Source organism: Cydia strobilella, chromosome 2 (genome assembly GCF_947568885.1).
Source record: "Cydia strobilella chromosome 2, ilCydStro3.1, whole genome shotgun sequence".
Classification (NCBI taxonomy): Eukaryota; Metazoa; Arthropoda; class Insecta; order Lepidoptera; family Tortricidae; genus Cydia; species Cydia strobilella.
The window spans coordinates 25,004,667-25,029,818 of NC_086042.1; the positions used below are offsets into that span (position 1 = coordinate 25,004,667).

Genomic DNA, 25,152 nt, shown 5'->3' on the forward strand with positions numbered 1-25,152 from the left:
TGGCGACTGTACTATAAATTAAAATGTCGATTAAGTTTTATGGAGTATGAACATTACGTACAGTTATTTATTTAAGAAGACTTCAAAAAAAAGTAATAACTAAAAAAAAACTGCAAAATTCTTTTATTGTTTTGATATTTTAATTATTAATTTCATAAAATAAGTTAATAGGTACGCTGTTTGAATTATCTCGGCGCCAAGTATTAAAGTATATAAATCATACTTCAATAAAATGGAGCACCTATAAGAAAATTATTCGATGTTATTACCAAATTAAGTATTTCAGTTACATTCATCACGGTACTTGAGTTTTGAGCAATAAATACTGATCAAGCTAATCCTAATAATACTAACGTTCTTTTCAATATTTTGCTACAAAATATGAAAATTATTTGTGACAATTCTAGTTTTTGGACGCGTCTTACAAAATAGAGGTATCTTAAAAGGGTTATAGAAACTATAGATAGGTACTATTTAAAATTTTACACAGTTCCATATTTTGTTTAGCAAACAATTGTAAAATGTGTTTTCAATACATAAAGAAATAACAAAATTGAACAAATTATTGATAATGGCCACCAGTGCCAAATAAACTAATAATCATCATAAACTAAATTAATACTATCCTACTATAGAAATCACAATCATTCTCATTCATCACAATTCGGTTACAGTATATTATTGTCTAGACTAATAAAATTGATCCTTATTTTTGTTCTTCTAAAGGGGCCCACTGATTATCAGTCCGCCGGACGATATCAGCCTGTCAGTTAGGACAAAAATTTGACAGTTCCGAACAACTGACAGGCCGATATAGTCCGGCGGACTGGTCCCCTAATTGAACATCAACTATATCAACAGTAAAGAATATGTGTTCGTTTCAATAGTTATTCAATTCATAACATTGCAAATTTAGTATCAACTTCCAAGAATAAATTAAAAAGCGAAGTATGATGCGCTTCTTAAATTATTTATGACGTCTATAACTTCTCATCCGAATTCTTTCTGATAACTAGAGGCTTCAACCTGCTCCTTAATTTCACTAACCTTTTGCTAACTTTACCAGTCGAAGTGGGGTTCCTCAAATCAGGCATAGACTTGCTTTCATGGACTGGCACTGTTTCCATTGGTGTTGCAGCACCATAGTACCTTGGCATACTATAATCTTCTTGCAGCATCAGTGCAGATTTCTGTTTAATGCTTTGCAAGCTAGTATCCCCCTTATATTCTGGGAGTGAAGGACTATCGGCGAAGAATCTCGGCAGCTTGTTACTCTTTATTATTGGTGTATCCGGCAACCTTCCTAGTTTAACTTCTTGCTCTAAAGACGTCACACCTATTGTAGACTTACTCTTCGTCAACGGAGGCTTTTCTGGTATTAAATGTTCTGGTATATTTAAGAAAGAAGCACTTCTGTGTGGCACTCGTAATAATACTTTGTTAATTTTCATAGGGTCTATGTTTTTCAAGCTCTCTACTCTGTTAAGAGTTGGTTTTGCTAATTTACTGCCACTGTCTACTCTTTCCAAAGCCCTGGCACTGTAACTTCTAGGCATACTTTCGCCTTTTAATCTTAGGATTCCCTTAACGCTTTCAACTCTTGGTAAAGAAAGATAAGATGGTAAAGCCACAACTGACACGGGATCGTACTTATAAATGGAACTCTGAGTTGTTATCTTGGATTCATCTTTGACTGTCACTGTAGTAGGTTTTATTACATTTTGTTTCTTAACTTCTACGTTCATAACTAGGCCCTCTTCAATATCTTGGCCTTTACTATCACTTTCTTCTTCTTCCTCAATTTTGAACATGTCGTGACCTGCTAGAAGTTCATCTTTGAACATAATTTCAAAGTCAGTGACCGGCGAATCCACTTCGTCTTCGAAATATACTTTGGTTCTATTTGGTCTGTCTAAGTAGTCTGGTTCTGATTTAGTTTCAAGTTCGTCGAGAGAGTCGTTGCTGCCTTTGGATTTTAATTCATGGTCGTCTCTAAATATCATGGATTTGGAGAATACCTGAAAAGAGTGAAGAACAATATTAGAATTGTTATTATTGTTTGGGTTGGTTTAATCAGTTAGATTGGTTGTATCTCAACTAGAGTTTATCTCGTTTGCTGTTGGCAAAAAAAACCAAATGACTGTTAAGTTCAAAATATTTGCTTCCATAGAACATTAAGGCGTAACACTGGTCTTCACATTGGAGCTTCAAATGTATGAACTCGCAATAAACACTACGAGTTCATACATTTGCTAAGCAGCAAATGTAGTGCGTTTTGTGGCAAATGTACCTATAAACCGCAATAAACACAAATGAAAGCCACACTTACCTCATACAGTTTGTCAGCATGTATAGGCAGCTCGTTGAGCTGCCGTTCGATGATGTCTCTCTGTTGCAGGTGGTTGTTGTTTATGGGCTGTTCTGTGACTACACTGTCCAGGCTCACGCCCATGTTTGCGTAGCCGTTCGAGTATCCATTTGGATGATCATTTTCTAGTCTGAAATTAAAAAGTACCTATATAAAAACAATAATATAATAATTCAGCATATATGTCCTACTGGTGGGCACATGCCTCCTTCCATGCGCGAGAAGGCTTGGGGTATAGTCCCGACGTTGGCCCAATGCGCGTTGAGGACTACACATACACCTGTGAACTGTGAATGTCTTTGCAGATGTGCGCAGATTTCCCCACGTTGTTTTCCTTCACGGAATAGCTAGTGGCACTAGTGGTGAATATCAAACGATATTCTGTACCTACATAAGTTAAAATTCATTTGTACGAGTCAGGATTTGAACCCGCGACCTCCGGATCGAAAGTCGCAACGCTTCCGATTAAAAAGTATAGTAGTTAGTAAAGCAAAATGATGCCAATTTGCAATGCTTCTAGATCACTATTCGCCGACGAGTTAGTCGAAGACAAAAACAAAAAAAGCGGTCAAAGAATTTTGAATCAGATCTATTATTTGTTGGAACACTTTCTTTCAAAAAGATTTCAAAATTTTATTTAGGCTCACCAGAGACGGACCGCTTGTAGCTGTCCGATTGCTTCAAGCGGTCCATCTATGGCGAGCTTTACTTAAGTGTACCCGTAAAATAATAATTAAATACTGTTATTCTAATTACTGGATCTTAGAAATAAAAGGATCTATATTTAACCTCTGAGACGGAAAAGCAAAGAAACTCCCGCTCCAATAAAAAAACACGTTATACGTCAATTTTTCAGTTATGCAAATTCGCTGTCAGTTCTGTAAAATCTTCAACACAGCTATTTTTGCAAATCACAATATTTGTAAAATTAAAATATGTAATAGTAGAACGTCGCGTTGTGATAGTGTAAATAAATAATATTAACGGTATTATATTTGTTTAATACATTAACATTATTATGTGTTTAACTTTAACTATTGTGTCAGTGAATAAGGAACAACGAACTAGAATTTCTAATAAGGTAATAGGTAACTGTAATAAGGATAACACAGGCTGGAAGAAAGTTAAGGCTCTCGAAGTAGAACATTTGGTCCTCAACCTCACCAATATAGGGGTAAGTATGTTTTCTTTTATGTGAAGCGTTGGTGGCTAATAAATAAGGATGAACACATATTCAAATTTCCGTTTAATAAAAAGCTTCGCAAACTATGTACTACTAATTCTGATATTTTAATAATGTAACTAGGTACATTGTCTAACTTATCTATGCAATTTATTACAATATATTTTATATTTACAATATTCACATAGGACACTGGCCGCATTTCCCCGCTGTATGGTTAAGCTAAGCCTTTGGGCAAAATATTACCCTGCCCATAGGTCGCCAGACACCCCAACAAGTTTTCGGGAAATATCCTTTATTAGGGTTTTGGTGTCTTGACGACCAAGGCCTTTGGGTTGGGTTTGGGTTTGGGTTGGGTTTGAGTTTCAACCGCTGCTAGTTCCGCAAATTTACAATTATTTTTCAAAAATGCGTATTTGAGGCACTTGGCAGTCTGGGCGTCGTCTGCCGCTGCACCTGGCTTTCTGGCAGAGCGCTGGACATGGGACGTACTGTGGTTTACGCCATACGTCAAAAATAAAAAATAACATGTTATTATTATCATAAAAAGTAATCGTTTAGGTATTTACTATGTCTAAACTGCAATCAGGTAAAAATAGAATGAATCTACTAATTATCGTCAATATCGTCATTCAGTTATCACCCTGCAAAGTGCAACTATCTATAACCTGCAATCTCCTTATCAATTGTTTACGCAATTTTTTTTCCAAGCGTTGTTTTTGTGTTATTCTCGTTCAAGTGCATCTTTGTCATCTAAAACTGCAATGGATATTCAAGACAAAGGTATGTTTGATATGTTTAACATATTAATATAAAATAAATAGTATTTCAAATTGTTAAAAATTAACAGCTACGCCGGTAAGCTGTTTTAACCGAAATATTTTACTCATGTGAAGTTCACTTTGAGTTTTAGTTAGGTTATAGGATGTTATTGCCCATTAATTTTTTTTTTGTATTAATTAGAGACATAACCATACTTAAATTAAGTGTACTGATTATGAACATATCCCCCCCCCCCTCTCCAACATACCCCGTCTATCCTATTTTAGCAATAATTTAGGTGCTACGCCAAAGCGTTTTTTCGCAGCACGGTGGTACGAATTACATAGTTAAGATGTAAATTATTGTTTTCGTACTGTTATATATAGGTTAAGAAGTTTTTATTATTATTTTAGATAACAGCTGTGTATATGAGACTTACACGTATAGATAAGTTAGCTTTTATGGTCAAAATTCGACGGCAGCAATGTCACACTGGAGCGAGTGTCGTGTCAGCGAACACGATACGCTGTATGCTGAAATTCATTCAGTTGAAAATAAAGAAAAATTAGCCCGGCTAACCAAAACGGACCCTAAGGGATCTCCCTGCTGGCATCCAACGCTTGAAGTGACAAGCGCTTTTTCGACAAACATTAATTTAGATAGTGTCCCAGCATTGTGTTAGGTAATCAAAGATCTCTGGAATTTCGTTTTTAGTTTGAGTGTATTTCGGTCAATAGAGTTAAAACCATTTCTAGTGTCAAGTTTTACGTGTGGCGTGTGCAGCGGCTTCGCACCCGCCTCTGACACCGAAACCAAGCTGTTTGGGTTTAAACTTGTCCGTGAGTCGGGTACGAAACTCGCTGCAACATAATTTAGAGGTGAGCCGTCGTATTGAGCTTCCCATGGCAATAGGACGGGCTGTCTACGGGGAATTTAATTGATTTTCTGATAAGTACCTATCAAATCAAATATCAAATGTTATTTCGAAGTCTACACTCACCATGCATAACAACAAGTAGAAAACTGATAATATTAGCAATTCATCAATATCTCTATAAGTTTAGTGAGGTCTACACAATGATTGGCAGTAACAGACGAATAATGCCAAAAAATTGGGGCCAAAAGTTTAAAAGCTTAGATATATCTTTTTAACCGACATCAAAATTGTAAAAGGAGTTTTCAATTCGGTTGTATGTTTCTTATGTTTGTTACCTCAGAACACATGAGATTTGTTTCTTATGAGATTTCTTTTTTTGTGCAGTAGTACATAGTTTAGAGAAGACGTTTTATCATCATCATCATCATCATCATCATCATGTCAGCCGATAGACGTCCACTGCTGGACATAGGCCTCCCCCAAGGCTCGCCACTCCGACCGATCCTGTGCCGCTCGCATCCACCGAATTCCCGCGACCTTCACCAGGTCGTCGCTCCACCTCGTTGGAGGCCTACCGACAGTTCGTCTTCCGGTACGCGGACGCTACTCCAGAACCTTCCGGCTCCACCGGCCATCAGTTCTGCGAGCAATGTGCCCCGCCCACTGCCACTTAAGGTTTGCAATTCTGCGAGATATGTCGGTGACCCTAGTTCTACTGCGGATATCATCTTTTCTGATTCTATCACGCAGAGAAACCCCGAGCATAGCTTTCTCCATTGCCCTTTGCGTGACCTTCTTATGAGGCCCATCGTTAGCGCCCACGTCTCAGATCCGTATGTCATCACTGGCAACACACACTGGTCAAAGACTTTTGACTTAAGACACTGCGGCAATTTGGACGAAAAGATAATGTGGAGCTTCCCGAAAGCTGCCCAACCGAGTCGGATTCGACGAGTGATCGTGACGTTTTATCTATTAAATAACTATTAACTAAATATCTAATGACTTGATCTGTCCGGTTACACTAATGATTGTTAATGGATGTTATAACGACTACCTATATATCTAATAGTAATTACAACTATCGTACAATTAGCGTACCTGGTGCTAATAGTACGACAATATTTCTGAATCGTAGTTATTATACACATTCTACATAGGTTATATACACGGTGCCCATGAGGAAAGGGAAAAATTTAAACAGCGTATTTCTGACTATATTTAAAGTTAAAAATGTCATATAATGTTTGCTGGATTCGGCTTTGTTTTTGCAAAACATCCATATAACATTCATTACTCCTTATGACCCCAAGAATGCGTGGTTCAATTTTTTCCCTTTCCTCATGGGCACCGTGTATATTATTATTAAATGTAATGTCTGTACTGTAATCAAGTAATCATGTGCATTGATTATTCATAACAGATATTAACAGAAAGTCAGTGCGAATTTGTTGCGACATTTATCATGTTACCTGTACCTACTAATTTAGTATAATCTAAATAATCCATGTATTTTCTTAAGGCGACTGATTACTTAAACCACCTTTCCAATTTGAACACACGCGCGAAATCATCAAAATATATAACGGAACAAATAGAACGCTTTACAATATTTATATGAAGGAGCTGTGAAAATACCTTTCTATCAGGTGTAGTTTAAGAGCCTGAAATTAGATGTTACTTTGCATAGGTATTATTCCTCGTAGTCTCAAAAAAATGCAACAATTATAATGAAATACTGGAAACTAGTAAAAAAATCTATATCCCAAAACACGAGGCTGTGCTTAAGAGCGGATCAGCGGTGAAAAAATATATAATTTAGAACGTTGGAAAAACGAGTTGATTGGAGGCCCAAACAATTGAATAACTTACTTGTAAGCGGCGATTTTCTTGTCAAAGCAGAACTTTTCCTCGCAGCATTTCCAGTACATCGTCTCCAGGCAGCTGCAAAAATATGATAATGTTACTTCCATTAACTATTTCTTTTTCGGATTTAATTTTGTAATTTTCCTACCATTGTTACGGCTCACTAAGGAAACTCGCCAATCTTAAGAATTGGTGCAGACTTGTTAACTCCCATCATGTCATAAAAAAATTGTTTAAATTTGAACTTTAATAGCTATCAATAGTCGAATATTATAACTGTCATATATGGCTGCGTATGCGGTAAAGGGTTAAGTATAGTGTTTATCTGTATAGTGTTTATTGATAAATTTCGAAAAGCAAAATCAAAATACATAATTATATAAGGTCTAATCCATCTCCGAATAAAGTTTGATATATGCTACAAACTAGATTGACGAGCATTAAGTTGATGAATTCCTAGTTTGGGACTTTGCAGACAGACATATTCCCAACTCCAAACTTGAGAATCGACTAATGAACATACTAATGTAGTTTCTGAGATTAGGTAAATTAAAGTTGGAACTCACAGGATACCAAGAATTACAGCCAGTATAATAACCAGGAACCACATTATTTTACACACGATTACTTTTATGTCTTAGAAAACTTCAGTTTGATGTGGTTTTATATTGTCTGATTAAAACGTTAACAATTTTAATTATGAAGTCACAGAATGATTTTGTATTAGTTCATCAAATAAAATTGTAGTAAGCATAATGGCATCACTTAACTAACTTAATAAGTTAGAACACTGATTTCTCATGTGCACTTTTAATGAATAAAAATACTTTGATTTTAACTTATTATTAAACTTTACTAAACAATTTAAAATATAGAGATATACTGTTTGCGTCTACCTACATCCGAGAGAAGCAAGATCAAGACTGTTTTTCAAACTCTAGCACTACAAAGTTATGTTTGCCGGCAGATAACTCAGAACCAAACCCTACCACATACTATATTCGTTGAAATTGTATGACAGTAGCGCCCCTTTCAGCTGCAAGTATAACTTTGCAAGGCGAACGTTTGTTCCTCTTACAAATATATGTGAAAAACGTCTAACCATAAGTCGCTAAACATTAAGGTCCAATTTCATCAAAGATCCACAAATTAAAACCGACTTAATGCTCTCTGCAAAGAGTTGATAATCGAGTAGGATCATTCTTGCATGCAGGACACAAAAGTTTGCAACTACTTCTACCTTGCGTAGTTAGCGACTGTATGAACTTATATAAACTTGTACTTGTACGATAACTCAGAAGAAAAATGCACTAAGTGCGTTTATGTGCCATACATTCATAGTACGTTTCGAGTTAAGTCATGAAACCGTGACTTATCTTGACAGGTGACAGTTACAGGTTTATCATGGCGTGACTGGACTGGGAAATTGTGAAGATTATTCACGGTTAGTGTCTTGGCTGTGAATAGTGTACAATTTGCTATACCTACTTAATTATTTTACACATTTTTAGTTTTTATACCTCTCGCCCTATGACAGCTTATTTTATATGGAGTGGTATTTTATGATCCAATATAATCCAATAAAAATAATATAGGTCCAATATAAGGTCTCTAAACTATATAGTTGTCTACAATTTATTTTTAATATAAATGCTTACTACTGGCATGATTTACAGATGGTTAGGAGCATTGTGACGCTTGTTTACATGTCGTGTATGTATGTTTGCTGTATCACTCGCAGCGTCAGGACGCCATGACTGTAACAATAGAAAATTGAATTAGAAAAGATATTTACACGAAATACTTACTTCCTGGTAGAGACCGAAGTGAGTTAAAACTGTAAGTTGACATAACGTCAACTTTTCGGTATTCATAATCAATCGTGTTGAGCCAAGGATGTATATTGAGGGACCAGCGGACGGTGAGACTCGACTAAACATAGTTTTTTCCAGCTCGATAACGATATCTCAAAATTGATTTTGTTTTAATCTACCTCTGTTTTACTCGTCTAGGAATATTAATTAAGATTTATTTATATCCCAAATACTAAAATTGGCTTTTGATTTACGAAGAAAAACGACTACAAAATAAAAATAAGTTTTTGGCTAAAATACATTTTTGGTACAAGTTTTTATCGCTGACTATACTTTTCTTTCCACAAGCAACACACTTCATCAAGACACTTCTTACAACCCCAAACACAATTAATTTGCGTGTCAAACAGCTCCATGTCATCATAATATTGGATTGTCATCCGATTTACACAGTAGGCACAGAATAAGATATTGGTATATAGGCCGAAGGTGTGGCGTCATCTATTCGAGAATGACTTTTTCTTGATTTCCAAGGCACGTTTTTTCCTGACTTAATTTATCTTGTACGGAGTTACATATATCTTTGATACATGTACCTATGTAAAATTTCAGCTCATCGGAAATCGGGAAAGGGTCAAATTTACCTTCCAAGATTTGACTCACACTAACTAACTAACATGGCAAGTTCAATAAAAGCTTGTAAAATCGGCTCTATTATGAATAACATATTATCAATGCCTCATATTCTTTCGAGCACCGTACTGCAACCAAGTTAACTAGGTTATGCTATAATTGTCCTATAACAGTACTAAACACGAATCTAACAACCATATGCCATCCATTGTATGTAAATACTATCTTAACCCACTTGCAAAGGGCAAGGAGCTATCATCTCAACATCAAAATGTCGTAACTCCTAAAAATCCTACAGAAGATACGACGTTGTGGAACGAAGATATTAAAGGGCGATTAAGATCATTAAATACTTATAGCTGTCAGTATTAATTGCTGGTAAGGTAACATTTAAAATAAAGAAAACCTTTTGACCGGCTATCAGTGATATATGACTAATGGGGCCCACTGATTACCAGTCCGCCGGACGACATCGGCCTGTCAGTTGTTCGGAACTGTATAAATTTTGTTCTAACTGACAGGCCGATATCGTCCGGCGGACTGATAATCAGTGGGCCCCATTAGTCATATGTCACTGATAGCCGGTCAAAAGGTTACCTTAGTCAGTGGGCCTCTTTATAGGAAGTTTAAATGACGTATCGTGTAAAGGGGTTACCGGAAAATTTTAGTTTTTATGTTAAATTTTTATACGTTTTAATCAAGGGCAAATTTCATGTAAAATTGACACGGACCAAAATATTTAAAAGATAAAGTTGGGTCGATAGAAGTAAAACACGAAAACATGTCTAATTTTCATTTATTTTCAGTTTATCGTTACCCTGCATACCGTGGCAGTATAATTTTAGTATAAAATGATATAATATATGTGCGACATTACAGCAAATTGGCATTAAACTGTAACATAAGTAATACTTCATAATAAGACGTAGGCATACTTAAAGTCAAGAAAAATTAAAATTTATAACTCAACGTAAGTGTCTATAAATTATCTTGTCGTTATTCGTACCTATTTGTTATGTATAGTATCTACACATTCATTAAAGTTACATACATATATTTTATACTTTCTACTTGAAAAACAATACCTACTATTGCGCATTGCTTGAAATATGGTATACTTAAGTGTGTAGAGATTGATTTATGAATGTCTATTAGAAAAACAAACACACATAAATGTCTGTCTTTAATCATGAATAATTGAAAATTATTATTTAGGTAGTTAGTTGGATAATAACAATCTTTTGCATCTTTTGTCACACATCCGTTTTAATATTGTTTCTTTATTTGTTATACTCGTATGTTCATAGCCTTCTCTATCTTTTCGATTTCTGTTTATCTGTAGCAGTATTTTCTCAATTCTTCCCTTTTTTCTGCAGTAGTAGGTACCTATTTTCCCAATTCTTCCCTGTAGGCCGAGCACATGATTGACGCGACAGTATCTCGCCGCGAGATAGACTACCCGTCTTTTACTAACTGTATGAGTTAAAAGGGGACGGGTAGTCTATGCCGCGGCGAGATACTCTCGCGCCAATCATGTGTTATCCCGGAGATACTCTCGCGCCAATCATGTGCTATCCCGGAGATACTCTCGCGCCAATCATGTGCTATCCCGGCTGCAATTGCTAAGATGTCGGTAATAACTACCAATGTTATATCTTTTCATTTTAGTCAACAACCTTTCTGACACATCACTCATCATGCTCGTTAAATTAATGGGATCCATTGAGTGCTAATAATATATGTCGCTATGTTGTTGAACTCATAACCATTAATTAGGACAGTTTGCGTAATGTGGGCGATCAATCTATCGCTCATATTACACATGCGATCAATGTGTGGACACGAACAAATCTGGTCATGCATGATATGGTAAATCTTTTAATATAAATGAATGAGGATTTTCAAGCAACAGTGGATTCGGGACCGCGTGCCTTAATTTAGAGATCCCTGCTTTAAAGTCACATACTGGTTTGTTTAAAAATAGGTACGTTCATTAAAAAAAAACGACTATTTTTCTTAGTTAAGTACCTACAAGTCTTTTACAAAATGTCATTAAAAATTGAAATTACAAACATTTAACTAAAACAAAATATATTCTCTTTAAAATATTTATTCTACGCTATGATACAAAAACGCAAACGTTATTAAAATTATCAACAATATGCCGCAGGTTTTTTTTTTTCAACGTATTTTTGGGACCCCTTGTGATTTCTATACACCGGTTAGGTGTCTGTAACTAAGCAAGGTTTAATTAAACAGCTCAAAGCTCAAGGTCATATGTACCCTGTAGACAGTCTATTTACATTACCATCGCACATCTACATACATATAAGTAAGTAATTCAGCTTCCTTAACACAACAATAGCTTGTTGGCTTGTCGCGTCGTCGTCGCGTGCCATGTTTGGCGGTAATAGGCGAAGTATGTGATGAAAACAACTGTTTTCTCTGACCACGTTAATAGTTGTAACAGCCATAGGAACATGCATTCAATTGTTTATCATATCCCTGCGCATTATGTTCCAAATTCCAACTGGTTTTCCAATGGTGTTTATGGCTATACGTGTTGGGGCTGTTGTTTTTACACAATACACCTAGGTACACGCATGGGTAAATGTAACATTACCAGACTGATATCAGCAAAATGACTGTTAGGATGTTCCGATATCGTACTATTCCTACTGTATTCGTTCCTGTAACTGTCATTAAATTTTCTCCCAAAAATCCGATGTGTGAAAATTACAAATTTCATCATCATCTTAACGCAAGAAAGAAATTGTCCAAATTTTTCCGTTCCAATCTTCCAATACGTTTCAGTATGAACTTTTCTGCATGTGGGTGGCGATAAGTTTATATATGAAACATGACGACATTACTTCTATTGGGATAAATAATAAAAAATAATACCGCTTCTCGCTGAGAGGAATTCAAACTGCACAATATCTAGGGGATACACGTTACGTGTTCATAGTTCTTTAACGTGATAAAAATAACAGTTGTAAGTGAAATCTATTTTTGTTAGAAGTCAATAAAACTACCTGTCAACAGAGACAAATGTAACAACACTTCACATCATACTGTAGTATACATAATTTTTATAGCCTATAGGTACATGTGCTCTTTAATTCTACATCTAAAATAAATGCCTTCTCAATTTGTTTTCCATCTTCTGTAATGTTTCTAAAGAGTTCATTATCTTTACTATTATAAATTAATTAATTTCCCGGCCAAGGTAACAAGCAAAACATCTTTTCAAGCAAATCTGCGCGCAAAAAATTGAATAGACGTGCATAATACGTACCTTTTTTGCTGTACCTTAATTATCAAATGACAAGACAAGAAAATAGATCTCAACCTTCAAATTAAGTACTGCCACAGATTATATAATGTACTGCTATCCGGGTTTTCTGAGTTGACGAAAATCATGTGAAAAGTAACATTATAATATAAGCAAAATATAAGCAATTGAGATGATGAAAATTGAAAATATATCTATGTGGAGATAGGGCGCAGGCCTGGGGGATACCTACTGACGTGTTTTTCGCTGAAGATTATGAACGAGACTAAACGTTAGGGTATATGTTTGTGTTTAAGTAGTCTTTTGACAAATTGGTCGTGTTGTGGCTGTCACTTAGTGTAAAGGTTTATTTAAGGTTTTGTTTACACATAAATACACATGTGAAAACAGACGTAAAGATGTGCAATGCTGCACCAATATCATATTCTATAATTATCCTTAATCATAAGAAAAATCATTCCAAAAACAAACTCATATAATAAAACTATGAAAACGGATTATATCGCGTATATTGAATTTATAATACATCGCGACGATTTTTTTTTTATCGCGTATATATATATATATCTTTACTTGAAAAATAATTATAGTGTATAACTAGCCTTATGAACCGATTTTGCATGTACAACCAGCCTTAAAGTTTGTAGTCTATGATTGTTCATTATTTTAGTATGTGGGTATTTTTGCACTTTGTAATCTTTCCTCAGTCACCCGTTGACCACGAACGCTGTAAAGAGTTCGAAACGTCGGGATGTATTATAAGTTCAATATACGCGATATAATCCGTTTTCATAGTTTTATTTCATGAGTAACTATCGCGGTAACCGAAGACAATATTAAACTCATATAAATTACTATTACTACAAAACTTCTATATTGCTTCTTATAAAACTTCTTATATCTTACTTTTATATAGCTTAGATGCAGTTAATTCCATATAAACATGTCGATCTTCACAAAAACAATCTCGAATAAGTCAAGGAAAAAAGTATCTATTGTCAAAGGGCTATTCATGCGACAGTTTTCCGTGTCTTGTATAAGTAATTGTACTAATTGGAAACAATTGTGCTAGATATCCAGGCAAACAAATCAGGGCTCGGAGACATTGTTGTATTAGTGTTAGATGGTACTTAGATAATATTGCAAATGGAACATTCTGCATTATGAGGACTGATAAGGTGATAAGATAATCGCATCGTCATTAAACTTAGAGATTAGATGAACGGCATATAATATATCTTCTATGGATAGTATGTTACGAGTATATCTTAAACAGATAGGTAACTACAGTAGGATATCTGCACTTGACTTGAAGGTCTTCGTGTAAGGCCTATGGGGTTAAATGAGATAATCATGTTAATGACCAAGCACCGTATCGCTTTTAAAATGTAAGGGATTGTAATCACGAAATCAACCAAAATTATCTCAGTGGATGGATTTCGGTGAATATACATGTATCTTAAAATAAGGCAATTTGAACGGAGTATTTCACGTACTTATAGTTATTCTGAATTACTGTTTCTGGCCTAGTGGGTAGCGACCCTGCCTGGGAAGCCGATGGTCCCGGGTTCAAATCCTGGTAAGGGCATTTATTTGTGTGAGGACAACAGATAAATATTTATATATTACATATATCGTTGTCTAAGTATCCACAACACAAGGTCCCTTTAGATAACACGCATACTTAGAACCAAAATATTAATGTAGGAATATTTTTTTAAAATTTTCCGCAGAAAACGATTAAATATTAATTTAAGTAAATTATACTTATATGCCAGAAAAACATAACTAAATCTTCAAAGTCTTATGTCGTATCACTTATTATTTAAAATTAAGCCTTATTCTTGTATGTATAAGGTAAAAATTGTTTTTTTCACAAAGTGTCTATGAACATAGGAGATACGTGTGGCTCGTCACGTAAACCAAGGTATCAATATTAGCACGAGAGGTTAAACAACAACTTTGCCCCCTTGTAAAACAATAGTACATTGTGCAACATGGGGTGTAAGTTAAATATTGCAAACGAGAGTATAGTAAATAAGAACAAAACAAACTATACTAATCCTTTTCTTTTGGGTGCTAGTATGAAAGAGAGTAGTAAGAAAGATAGTATGATTCTCTCTGTCTATGTTTGAAATGAGACAGTACTTTGACAAACTATATTATAATATTGTCTTCGGTTACCGCGATAGTTACTCATGAAATAAAACTATGAAAACGGTCTGACTCACCCGTTGACCACGAACGCTGTAAAGAGTTCGAAACGTCGGGATGTATTATAAATTCAATATACGCGATATAATCCGTTTTCATAGTTTTATTTCAAACTATATTATGTTTATGGTCTAATTATTTTGGATTTTTTATCTACTAAATTTAGCTAACTTTTAGGTACCGTCAATTTAGTCTTAAATAAATCGCATCGCAGTTGTTTGAAATGCTATTTTACAAATAATTTCATATTTATATGGTGATCGGTGAAGGAAAACATCGTGAGGAAACCGGATTACCCAATAAAGCCTAGTTTACTCTCTGGGTTGGAAGGTCAGCTGGCAGTCGCTTTCGTAAAAACTAGTACCTACGCAAATTCTTGGGATTAGTCGCCAAGCGGACCCCAGGCTCCCATGAACCGTGGCAAAATGCCGGGACAACGCGAGGAAGATGATGGTGATCTTTAAATTTAAACCTTTTTCCTCCCGCGGACGTTTCGGCTGTGGAATGAGCTCCCTGCCAAGGTTTTCCCGAGGGGCTACAGTATGGGGTTCTTCAAAAAAGGAGTGTACAGGTTTTTAAAGGGTCGGCAACGCGCGTGTAATATCTCTGGTGTTGCAGGCGTCCACAGGTTACGGTAACTGCTTACCATCAGGCGGCCCGTATGCTTGATTGCCACCGACGTGGTATAGAAAAAAAATTAGCACCTTCTTTACTTCTAATTACACGACTGCTGAAATAAAGAACGTATTGTTTTAAAACATGAATATGGTGTTATGAGAAAGTTAAGAAGGCCATACAAGGTTAACCTCGTTTAAAATCAAACAAAGTTTTGCAAGTACATTAATTTATAGGTACTGTGTCCACGAGACTAATCGGGATTAACTTTCTTTAAGGAAATAACATCAGCAGGAAATACCCATAGTGGGGTTAACAGCGCTGACCGTAAGCTGGGTCATTAATTAGATATAGGTAATTATTCTGTAACTCAGCTTACCTTAATTTACTTTAATGAGGGGAAAACATGTTTGACCTCATGGTCTGTAAGTATAGTCAGCATGAAATCTGTAAGGTTGACTGGTAGAGAATTCCTTATAGCATTAAGTCCGCCTTTTGTACGATTGTATTTTCTTTTGTGCAATAGCAATAGAGGTAATTAGGTAATTATTCTGTAACTCAGCTTACCTTAATTTACTTTAATGAGGAGAATACATGTTTGACCTCATGGTCTGTAAGTATAGTCAGCATGAAATCGGTAAGGTTGACTGGTAGAGAATGCCTTATAGCATTAAGTCCGCCTTATGTGCGATTGTATTTTCTTTTGTGCAATAATGGTTAAATAAATAAATAATAACGGCCACAGTGCCAAATATCGTAACACGCCTTTGTTACCATAAAATGTGTCATTTTTATCCAAAAGGGTACTTATTGTCGGTTGTCAATAAGGCGCTATTTCCATATAGCTTCAATTTGAAATCAACCTTATCGACAAGCGACAATGTGGTACCTTTTGGTTGAAAACGTCACAAATGAAGGATATTATTATTATTATTATTGTTGGGGTTTTGTGGGCCTGTGAGTGTCACGTCGACCAAGCAGTGATCTATTGTGACGGCCCTTTAAAGTTCGTTACTAATGCCCGTTGAGTCCAGAAAATTCCAGATTCTTTGGGCCGTAATGTTCTGTACCTCATAGGGTTGCAGTATGTGCCGCCCTAAGTGGATACTTCTTTTTGACATTAGTGGTCCACAGGAACAGAGAATGTGCATTGCAGTCTCCTCTGATTCCTGGCAGAACCTGCATGTCGCATCCTGTTTCTTCCCAATTCGGAACATGTGTTTGTTCAACTTACAGTGTCCAGTCAATATTCTAGTCACTGCGCAGGTTTTATATCTTTTGAGCCTTAGAAGCTCCTTAGCAGTTTTGCCGTTGAACCCTTTGATTAGAGCTTTCGAGTGTTCTTGTCCTTTGACGAACTTCCACCGATCGATTGCTCTCGTTTTTTCTATGTTGCTGAGCAGAGAGTATGCATCCCGTTTTGTGATTCCACAGAACGGTTCTGGGCCGACCAGGGGTGTGTCTGCGCCCTTTCTAGCAAGTTCGTCCGCTTCTTCGTTTCCGTTAATGTCGGAGTGCCCTGGTACCCATCTAAGTATGACTTTGTTGGAGTCAGCCAGTGCATTTAGGTTTGTTTTACAGTTCTGGACTAGTTTTGAGTTTGACTCGAGGGAATCTAGTGCCAGCAGAGCAGCTTGGCTGTCTGAGTTGATGATGAAATGAAGGATATGTAAGTACTGATAATATTTGGCCAATTTGGCGGTCACAATCTATTTGATGTTGACTGTACAGTAATTTCGATTCCATAATTTTGTTCCCGACACTCTGTTTACTATCTAAGAATTTTCAAAAGCGGTTCCGCAACCGCAAGAAATGTAATGTACGGCATTCTTTATAAGCGCACGGACTTAAAAGACTGAAACCGCAAGAAATTAGACTGAAACCGCAAGAAATTAGACTGAAACCGCAAGAAATTAATCGCAGTGCGTTCTAAGCCTAAAAAGTTAAGTTCCAATCTCCCAATATTTGACTGCCTCACTCCAGCAACTGACACCTAGTTTACAGTTTAGTTTTTCGACCTAGTTAAGGGTTTATACCATTAATACCACCACCATACCATTGATGTCATGAGAAACAAGGAGGCGTATTCTGATTGTAATAACAGGTTATGGTTTTGATCTGGATTTTGTTATGGATTTGATCTGTAAGTGTAGGTGACGTTTCTGGTTGAAAAAATCCAGATCAAATTCCTAACCTGTTATTACAATCAGAATACGGCCTCAAGAACTCGTTTTGAATCAGTCACGGGTTTTTATTGAGCCGCCAATTATTTACGTACTTACCTAACACAATATTTAGCTATGTACGTCATCGCGTCACGACTATGCGTAAACTCATATTGGGTGTTGCCTAAAACAAGACTGGTATTCTAAATTTAAACATTTTAGTTTACTGTTATTGATTTATATATATGTATGTTGATATGTTATGACACTTATGACTCGCAGCTTTGTATCACACCAATATGTCTATATTGATGAAATGGCGAATTATGTAGATCAAATTGGCATAAACTTGTAAGTTCGTATCGGCATTAAAGGGGCCCACTGACTATCAGTCCGCCAGACGATATCGGCCTGTCAGTTAGAACAAAAAAATTACAGTTCCGAACAACTGACAGGCCGATATCGTCCGTGGAGTAATTTATACACGGATAAAGTCGCGAGATAATACATAAGTTTTATCTATGACTTAACTCTTCAATCTCATTTAAGTTCGTAATCAGGATAATTAAGTCCCCGGCAAGCTCGGCCGAATTTTACCTTCCTAACGGAGTTTCGTTCTCATTTTAAAATTACGTGTTGGATTGTAATAAAACTTTGCACATACAATGACATAAGGTATTTAAGTCTGTAATTAGTTTATATAGCTGTAGTTTATAAAACAAACGAAGTAGAGCAAAAACAAGTTTTGTATGAAAAACTTAAATTCGCTATATATATTTTACTACCTATTGTATCTGAAGCTACAAAAAATAATTACAGGCCTAGACATATATACCTTATCCTATTGCAAGTACAAAGTTTTAGAGCATCGAGCTAGTCGTTTTAAAATGAGAGCGTAACTACGTTTGTATGGAGATCCGAGCTTGCCGGGGACTTACTCTATATTTGCATAGGTACCTAAAATTACTAATAGTATCTCTATGTGGAAATATTTATTCATAGACCTGTCAGAGATTTGTAATGGTCATTCAAATTTTTATATTCATAAAACGTTTAGAACTTGTGAAGCAATTGAAACAAAAAGACATTACTCATACTAATAGTTACAAATTTCGTCATTTTTAAACGATAGTTCTGAGATACACTGTATTTTATATTTATTTGTTGTACTTACACATATAAATGTGCAAATTATATAGGATTCTACGTAATAATTTAATAAAACAGCTAGGCATAAGGAGATTACACTCGAATTATAGTTATGCAATATGTATGTATTATTCTTAGAAATCGTTTTAGAGTACCCAAAGAGAATAGATAGTATAGAAGGTTACGTCATAGTAAATTTTGTAGTCACAGCTAATTTACTGCCATCTATCGACACACTATTAAAACTATAACTGAAAATGTATAAAAATAAAAGTATATATGTATATATAAATGGAAAAATGTATTTTTTAGAACGCCATATGACTTTGTCCCATGTTCTTTTACAGATATGTACGCCATCTAGCCGAGTATAGGCCAAAGGTGTGGCGCCATCTATTCGAGAATTACTTTTTCTTGATTTCCGTGCCACGTTTTTTCCTTAGACTTTATTTATTTTATACGGAGTTAGTTATGTCTTTGAGCGTAGGAACCCATGTATTGGACGTACGCTAGCGCTACTTAAAATTAGAATAGGTACCTACCTGCTCTAATTAATGATACAAACAAAGATAAGTATACTTATAAACCACAGATCACCTCAACTATTAGACCGAGAACATAGGACAATCGATGTCACCACACATTTAAATATTATTTCAGTTGCGCCTACAATTACGACAAATAAGTAGTAGGTACTCATGTAAATTAAAAAAGGTTCACAAATAGGAGTGTACTTATAGGTATGTGTAGTATAGTATAAAATTGTGTTGAATACAACTTAGTTGTGCTGCTCGAATCGTAGCATTTTACAAGTTGTTTTTTTTTTCACAGTGAAAGAAAGTGTCTATGACCATAGGCAATACGTGTGGTTCGTCACGTAAACCACAGAATAGATCGTGAAATGACTTCTCATCACACCAGCTAAACGCTCTCTTGATTGTTCAAAAACTTCAAAAACTGATAAGAAAGTTGCATTTTATTCACATGTGAGGCAAAGTAATCAAATGCAAATCTTAATTTGTTTTCTTATGTTTGCTGGTAGAATTGACTTTTAAATGATGATTTTGAATGATAAATATTTAATAACATTAATTCTGAATCGATTTGCTTTGATTTTGTTTGATATTTTACAGTTAGTATTTTCCTTGTGTTGGTGTGGTGAGACATTTTGTGTTTCACTCGGTTGCACCTATGAGTACATGATGGTGACCGCATTTCTTCTTTTTAACGTTTTATAATGAGGACTCTGCTTAATCTGTGTATATCTTAAGATTCTCAAATATTGATAGTGTAATAAACACAGGTAAGCAATATAAGTTTGATTATAGTTGTCGTGCGCAAGTTTAGTTTAAAGTTTAATTTAAAATAAAGTTTTATAATTTAAGGACATTATCGGTCTTCGGAATTGGTCCATTTTTCTTAATATATTATAGCACAATTAAAACGAAAAAAGTACGTTAAACCTTTTCCTTATGGCATTCATGGCAACCCTAAGATTTACCTATACACACACTTTACATTTATTAAGGTAATCGGTAGGTATTTTGGAAACGTCGTGTATTTACAACCAAAGAGAGGGTATGAACGTTTAGTAACTCATTCTAGATAGATTTAAAATCAAATGTAAACAAACACGGGATGACTAGGTATGTCGGCTAGTCGCAAACTCGTAACTCCTCCGGAGGAGTTACGAGTTTTGTTTGGCGCCTTTAGTTATTGTTGGCTAAGTTAGCAATTACTGATTTCCTTGAAATGGAGTTACGACATTTGCGACTTTAGCCGACGTAATTGTAATCGTATCACGAATTTGGCTTAACAAAAAAGCCCGTTGTAACAGAGAACAGACATTCAGCTTTATAAAAACATGATGATTTTTCTGCGTATCGATCGTTATCAACATAACTAAATTTCTGTGTAAAATAAATTATTACCTACCTCTCATCCCATAACAAATAGACACACCTTTGATTTTATATTTACTCGTATTACAAACAATTCACAATTAGAAAAAAAAAACACTGACACTTTTCGTGTACAGAACCACTCACATTATTTTTCACTCAACTAGAATGTTTGTTTAATTTTAAGTACTAATCACTTGTTACTTAGTAAGTGCGGCCTGTCCGAAGTTTGGGATCCGACTGCTAAGTGTTGTGACTCATTGAGCATTTGATGAGATTGGTGCAGGTGAAGGGCGGAAGCGGGCTATCCCTACCATGTAAAACACTATCTCATCTCAACCGAGATCCGGGATCTATTTTATAGTATTTTTTAGTATCTGTTGTTGTAGCGGCAACAGAAATCAACCATCTGAAAATTTCAACTGTCTAGCTATCACGGTTCATGAGATACAGCCTGGTGACAGACAGACGGACACACGGACAGTGGAGTCTTAGTAATAGGGTCCCGTTTTTACCCTTTGGGTACGGAACCCAAAAAAGAGTACATCATAAAATCGTCCGGATCGTCCCTGATGTCCGTAAGTTTGTGATATTTCGTAAGTCTAACTGGCCAGTATTAACCTCGTAAGGCCCACCATACAAAGTTTCCCTATTTTTAATTTGGCTCTTGTTGTATAGAAGATTAGGGTGACTTTCGTTTGTTTTAGAAAACATTGAAACAAAGGAAATGCTACTTAATTCAGTTGGTGTAAGGTTCAAATTAGATTGAAACAGAGTGTACATTGTAATGTAATGCACATTGGGCCTTACGAGGTTATCCAAAGAATATTTTTCCAAGTATAGTCAGATTAGTATAGTCAACAACAATGATAAACGACCTATCAAAAAAATCAAATTATCAGTCCGCTCATAACTTATAACTTATACTACTAACTTTATAATTATAAAGATACTACGCCAATGCTTGCTAATGCTAACTAATAATGAGTGTAGATACCTATTGGGAATTCCCTCTTGATAATTCACGATTCATTAGGTAACAATTATTTTTTGTTAGTGATCGACTAATAGCATTGCGAATATAGCCGAGCCAGATGTAATTAAAGGTGGCCATAGGTATTCTGTTTTTATTTTAATATAAAACGTGTACCTACTTTATTTATTACTAAATGATAAAATAATTTTTGCTATTATAGAGGTCGCAGGTGTCTTGAAGCATGTGGTGTTAATCTATTGAGACGTTAGTTAAGCAAATTATATTATCTATCATCATCATCATGTCAGCCGATAGACGTCCACTGCTGGACATAGGCCTCCCCCAAGGCTCGCCACTCCGACCGATCCTGTGCCGCTCGCAACCACCGAATTCCCGCGACCTTCACCAGGTCGTCGCTCCATCTCGTTGGAGGCCTACCGGCAGTTCGTCTTCCGGTACGCGGACGCCACTCCAGAACCTTCCGGCCCCACCGGCCATCAGTTCTGCGAGCAATGTGCCCCGCCCACTGCCACATAAGGTTTGCAATTCTGCGAGCTATGTCGGTGACCCTAGTTCTACTGCGGATATCATCATTTCTGACTCTATCACGCAGAGAAACCCCGAGCATAGCTCTCTCCATTGCCCTTTGCGTGACCTTGAGCCTTCTTATGAGGCCCATTGTTAGCGCCCACGTCTCAGATCCGTATGTCATCACTGGCAACACACACTGGTCAAAGACTTTTGACTTAAGACACTGCGGCAATTTGGACGAAAATATACTGTGGAGCTTCCCGAACGCTGCCCAACCGAGTCGGATTCGACGAGTGACCTCTTTCTCGAAGTTGGACCTACCTAACTGGACTGTTTGTCCTAGGTATACATAATCGTCAACAACTTCGAGCGCAGATATTATCTATAGCCATAATAAAAGAGTATTAAAAATGGGCTTTAAATAATGGTCCTTTTTATACGAGTAAGTCGGTAAAACAAAATGCCACGAGAAGGCAACAATTATGGCGGACGGATTATCTCTTATCGGGTAGGTATTACTTGATGGATCACTGTTCTATATGTACCTATTTATACATTTCTAGGCAATGATGAAACATTACGGTTATCTTATACTCGTATTATAATCCGCTTAGTTTATCACTATTTTCTTCATGTTTTTAAAAAAGGTTGTTTAATATGTTACCCTCAAATTGTATGAAAGATATCGCTCCTTAGAGATTTGACCACCTGTTGTTTGCTTCTGTCTCTAATTTGTCTTTTGTATTGTTTTCTTTTAATATAGAGCATTTCTATTGTAAGTATTGTAAGAGGTTTATGCTTAAGACTACAACTAGTTTTAAGGATTTACTCTGAATGGAACATTTATAAAATTATTATTTATTTATTACTCTAATTCTCGAGGTGGGATTATTAATTAATTATTCACATTAAGTACAAGTCGTTCACAGCTGATTTATACGCAATGTCAAGAATTACATGCTATCTGACACTAATCACAAAAAACATACAATAACTCGTCATTTCCGAATGTAAGATATTCATATTTCGGATAGCAGTTTTCTATAAGTAAATTCAGTCTATAAATGAAATGACTACATTTGTATGACAAAAGCGCGTTAGTATATCTTTTAACACCATCAAATAATGGGAATTTCCCAAGTACAAACCAAAATTAACAAAAATAGGTTAGAAAATAGAATGAGCGGTTAAATAAAATCGTCCCAGATCTGATTTGGTAAAGTAACTGTCGATCATAGTATTCATAGTTGCCCAACGGTAACTATAGGCCGATCGCAAACTAACGACAAAGCGATACAAAAAAACCTTGATTAAATTATGCCTATGATTTTTAAAAATAGTACTGAGAGTACGCCAGAAGTCCGCCAGATTTCTGTCGCGGGGTGAGGTAATTCGAGTCGGGGCGGGGCGGTGCGTGGCCGTTCTGTATGCTGATAATACTATTACTTATTCTGTGATATTGTCGGGTAGGTGTAGTAGATGAGGATACAGGTTCACGCTTGTTTTTACATCCCTTTAGGAAAACGTAACCCTCCGTTCGGTGGCTCGGGGGTAATAAAAAACATTGTAGGTATGTAATTTGGACGGTAAATAGACTCCAACCAAGTTTCGTCGTCGAGTTTGTAATATTTGGACACTTATTTAATTCAGTACAGGTTCTTTCCCTAACAGCATTTATACGTCATTATGACGTCAGCGAAGTCATTGTGACGGCATAATTACGTCATTATGACGTCGCTGACGTCACTTTGCTACCTGGGTTATGGTCTCCTACCTCGTTAAGTGTGCCCTATATGGTGTAAAGTACTTTAACTTTACAAACGCATTTTATTTTTTTAGTTTCCAGTCGGTGATTAGGTGGGCATGTCCATGATTCCATCCATCCATCCATACATGTCCTTCCATGTTACGGGACATTTTTCACATCCATTATGACAGAAAGTCAAATGATCAAAAAAATTCGAGTTTGCACGGGACAATAATAGACAATTTCGTGGAATGCTTTAAGTACTTACCTTTATTGAAAAGTTTCATCATTTTTTATAGAATTGCTTAAAACAAACATAATTATAAACGAATATACACCCTGTTTTTTTCCGTTAATTTCAAGGGCGCATTCCTGAGATTAAATTAATAGACAATCAAACACATCGATATTCTGATTAACTCCATTTCGGAGATAATCCATAAAAAAAACTGATAAGGCCCGTAAGAGCCACACCTTACACACTTGCCTTAGAACCTGTTTAGATATTGATTAGTGCTTAATAAGAGTTTATATACATTTGCTACTAAACGCAAGTACTATCTCGGACTATCGATATTCGAAATGTCATTCATATGTCATAATTTTCAATTATTTGTTCGAAGTTAACGGAATTAAAAAAAAACACGATGTAGAACCTCATCGTTTTTAAGTCGCGCAAAAATGGCGAAATGTCCACTTACTATACCGAGCGTGCGACCGCCCTAACAATTGATACACCGATCGCGATCACAAGGGCAAGTAACGAAACGCTTCCAATACGGCGCGACGGCCTTTGCTACCCCATGCCGGTTGCTTCATTCAATCATTTATTGCAGTATATTTCATATACACCATAGTAAATTTATTTAGCGCAGTTGTTGACCTTTCGTCCCAGCTGAACCGTCACGAACTTCTTCTGAGGGCCTACCGCGAACACCGGAGTTCGCAAATTGCGGCCATCTTTCTTTATTACTCTAATTACGCCTTAATTGGAGTAATAGAGAAAAATGCCCGCAATTTGCGAACTTCGTTGTTCGCGGTAGGCCCTCTGGTGTA

General features: G+C 36.0%; 1 protein-coding gene across 1 annotated transcript; it reads right to left on the reverse strand.

Annotated features, from left to right (window-relative positions):
* LOC134754094 (uncharacterized) lies at positions 1 to 20,896 on the reverse strand. The gene is made up of 5 exons (XM_063690172.1): positions 20,877 to 20,896; positions 8,715 to 8,813; positions 7,063 to 7,134; positions 2,330 to 2,498; positions 1 to 2,018 (listed from the first exon to the last, which is right to left on the reverse strand). Exons 2-5 carry the CDS (start codon positions 8,744 to 8,746, stop codon positions 981 to 983), a joined length of 1,311 nt encoding a protein of 436 aa, XP_063546242.1. The 5' UTR covers positions 8,747 to 8,813; positions 20,877 to 20,896; the 3' UTR covers positions 1 to 980.
* Between the last annotated feature and the right edge of the window lie 4,256 nt (positions 20,897 to 25,152).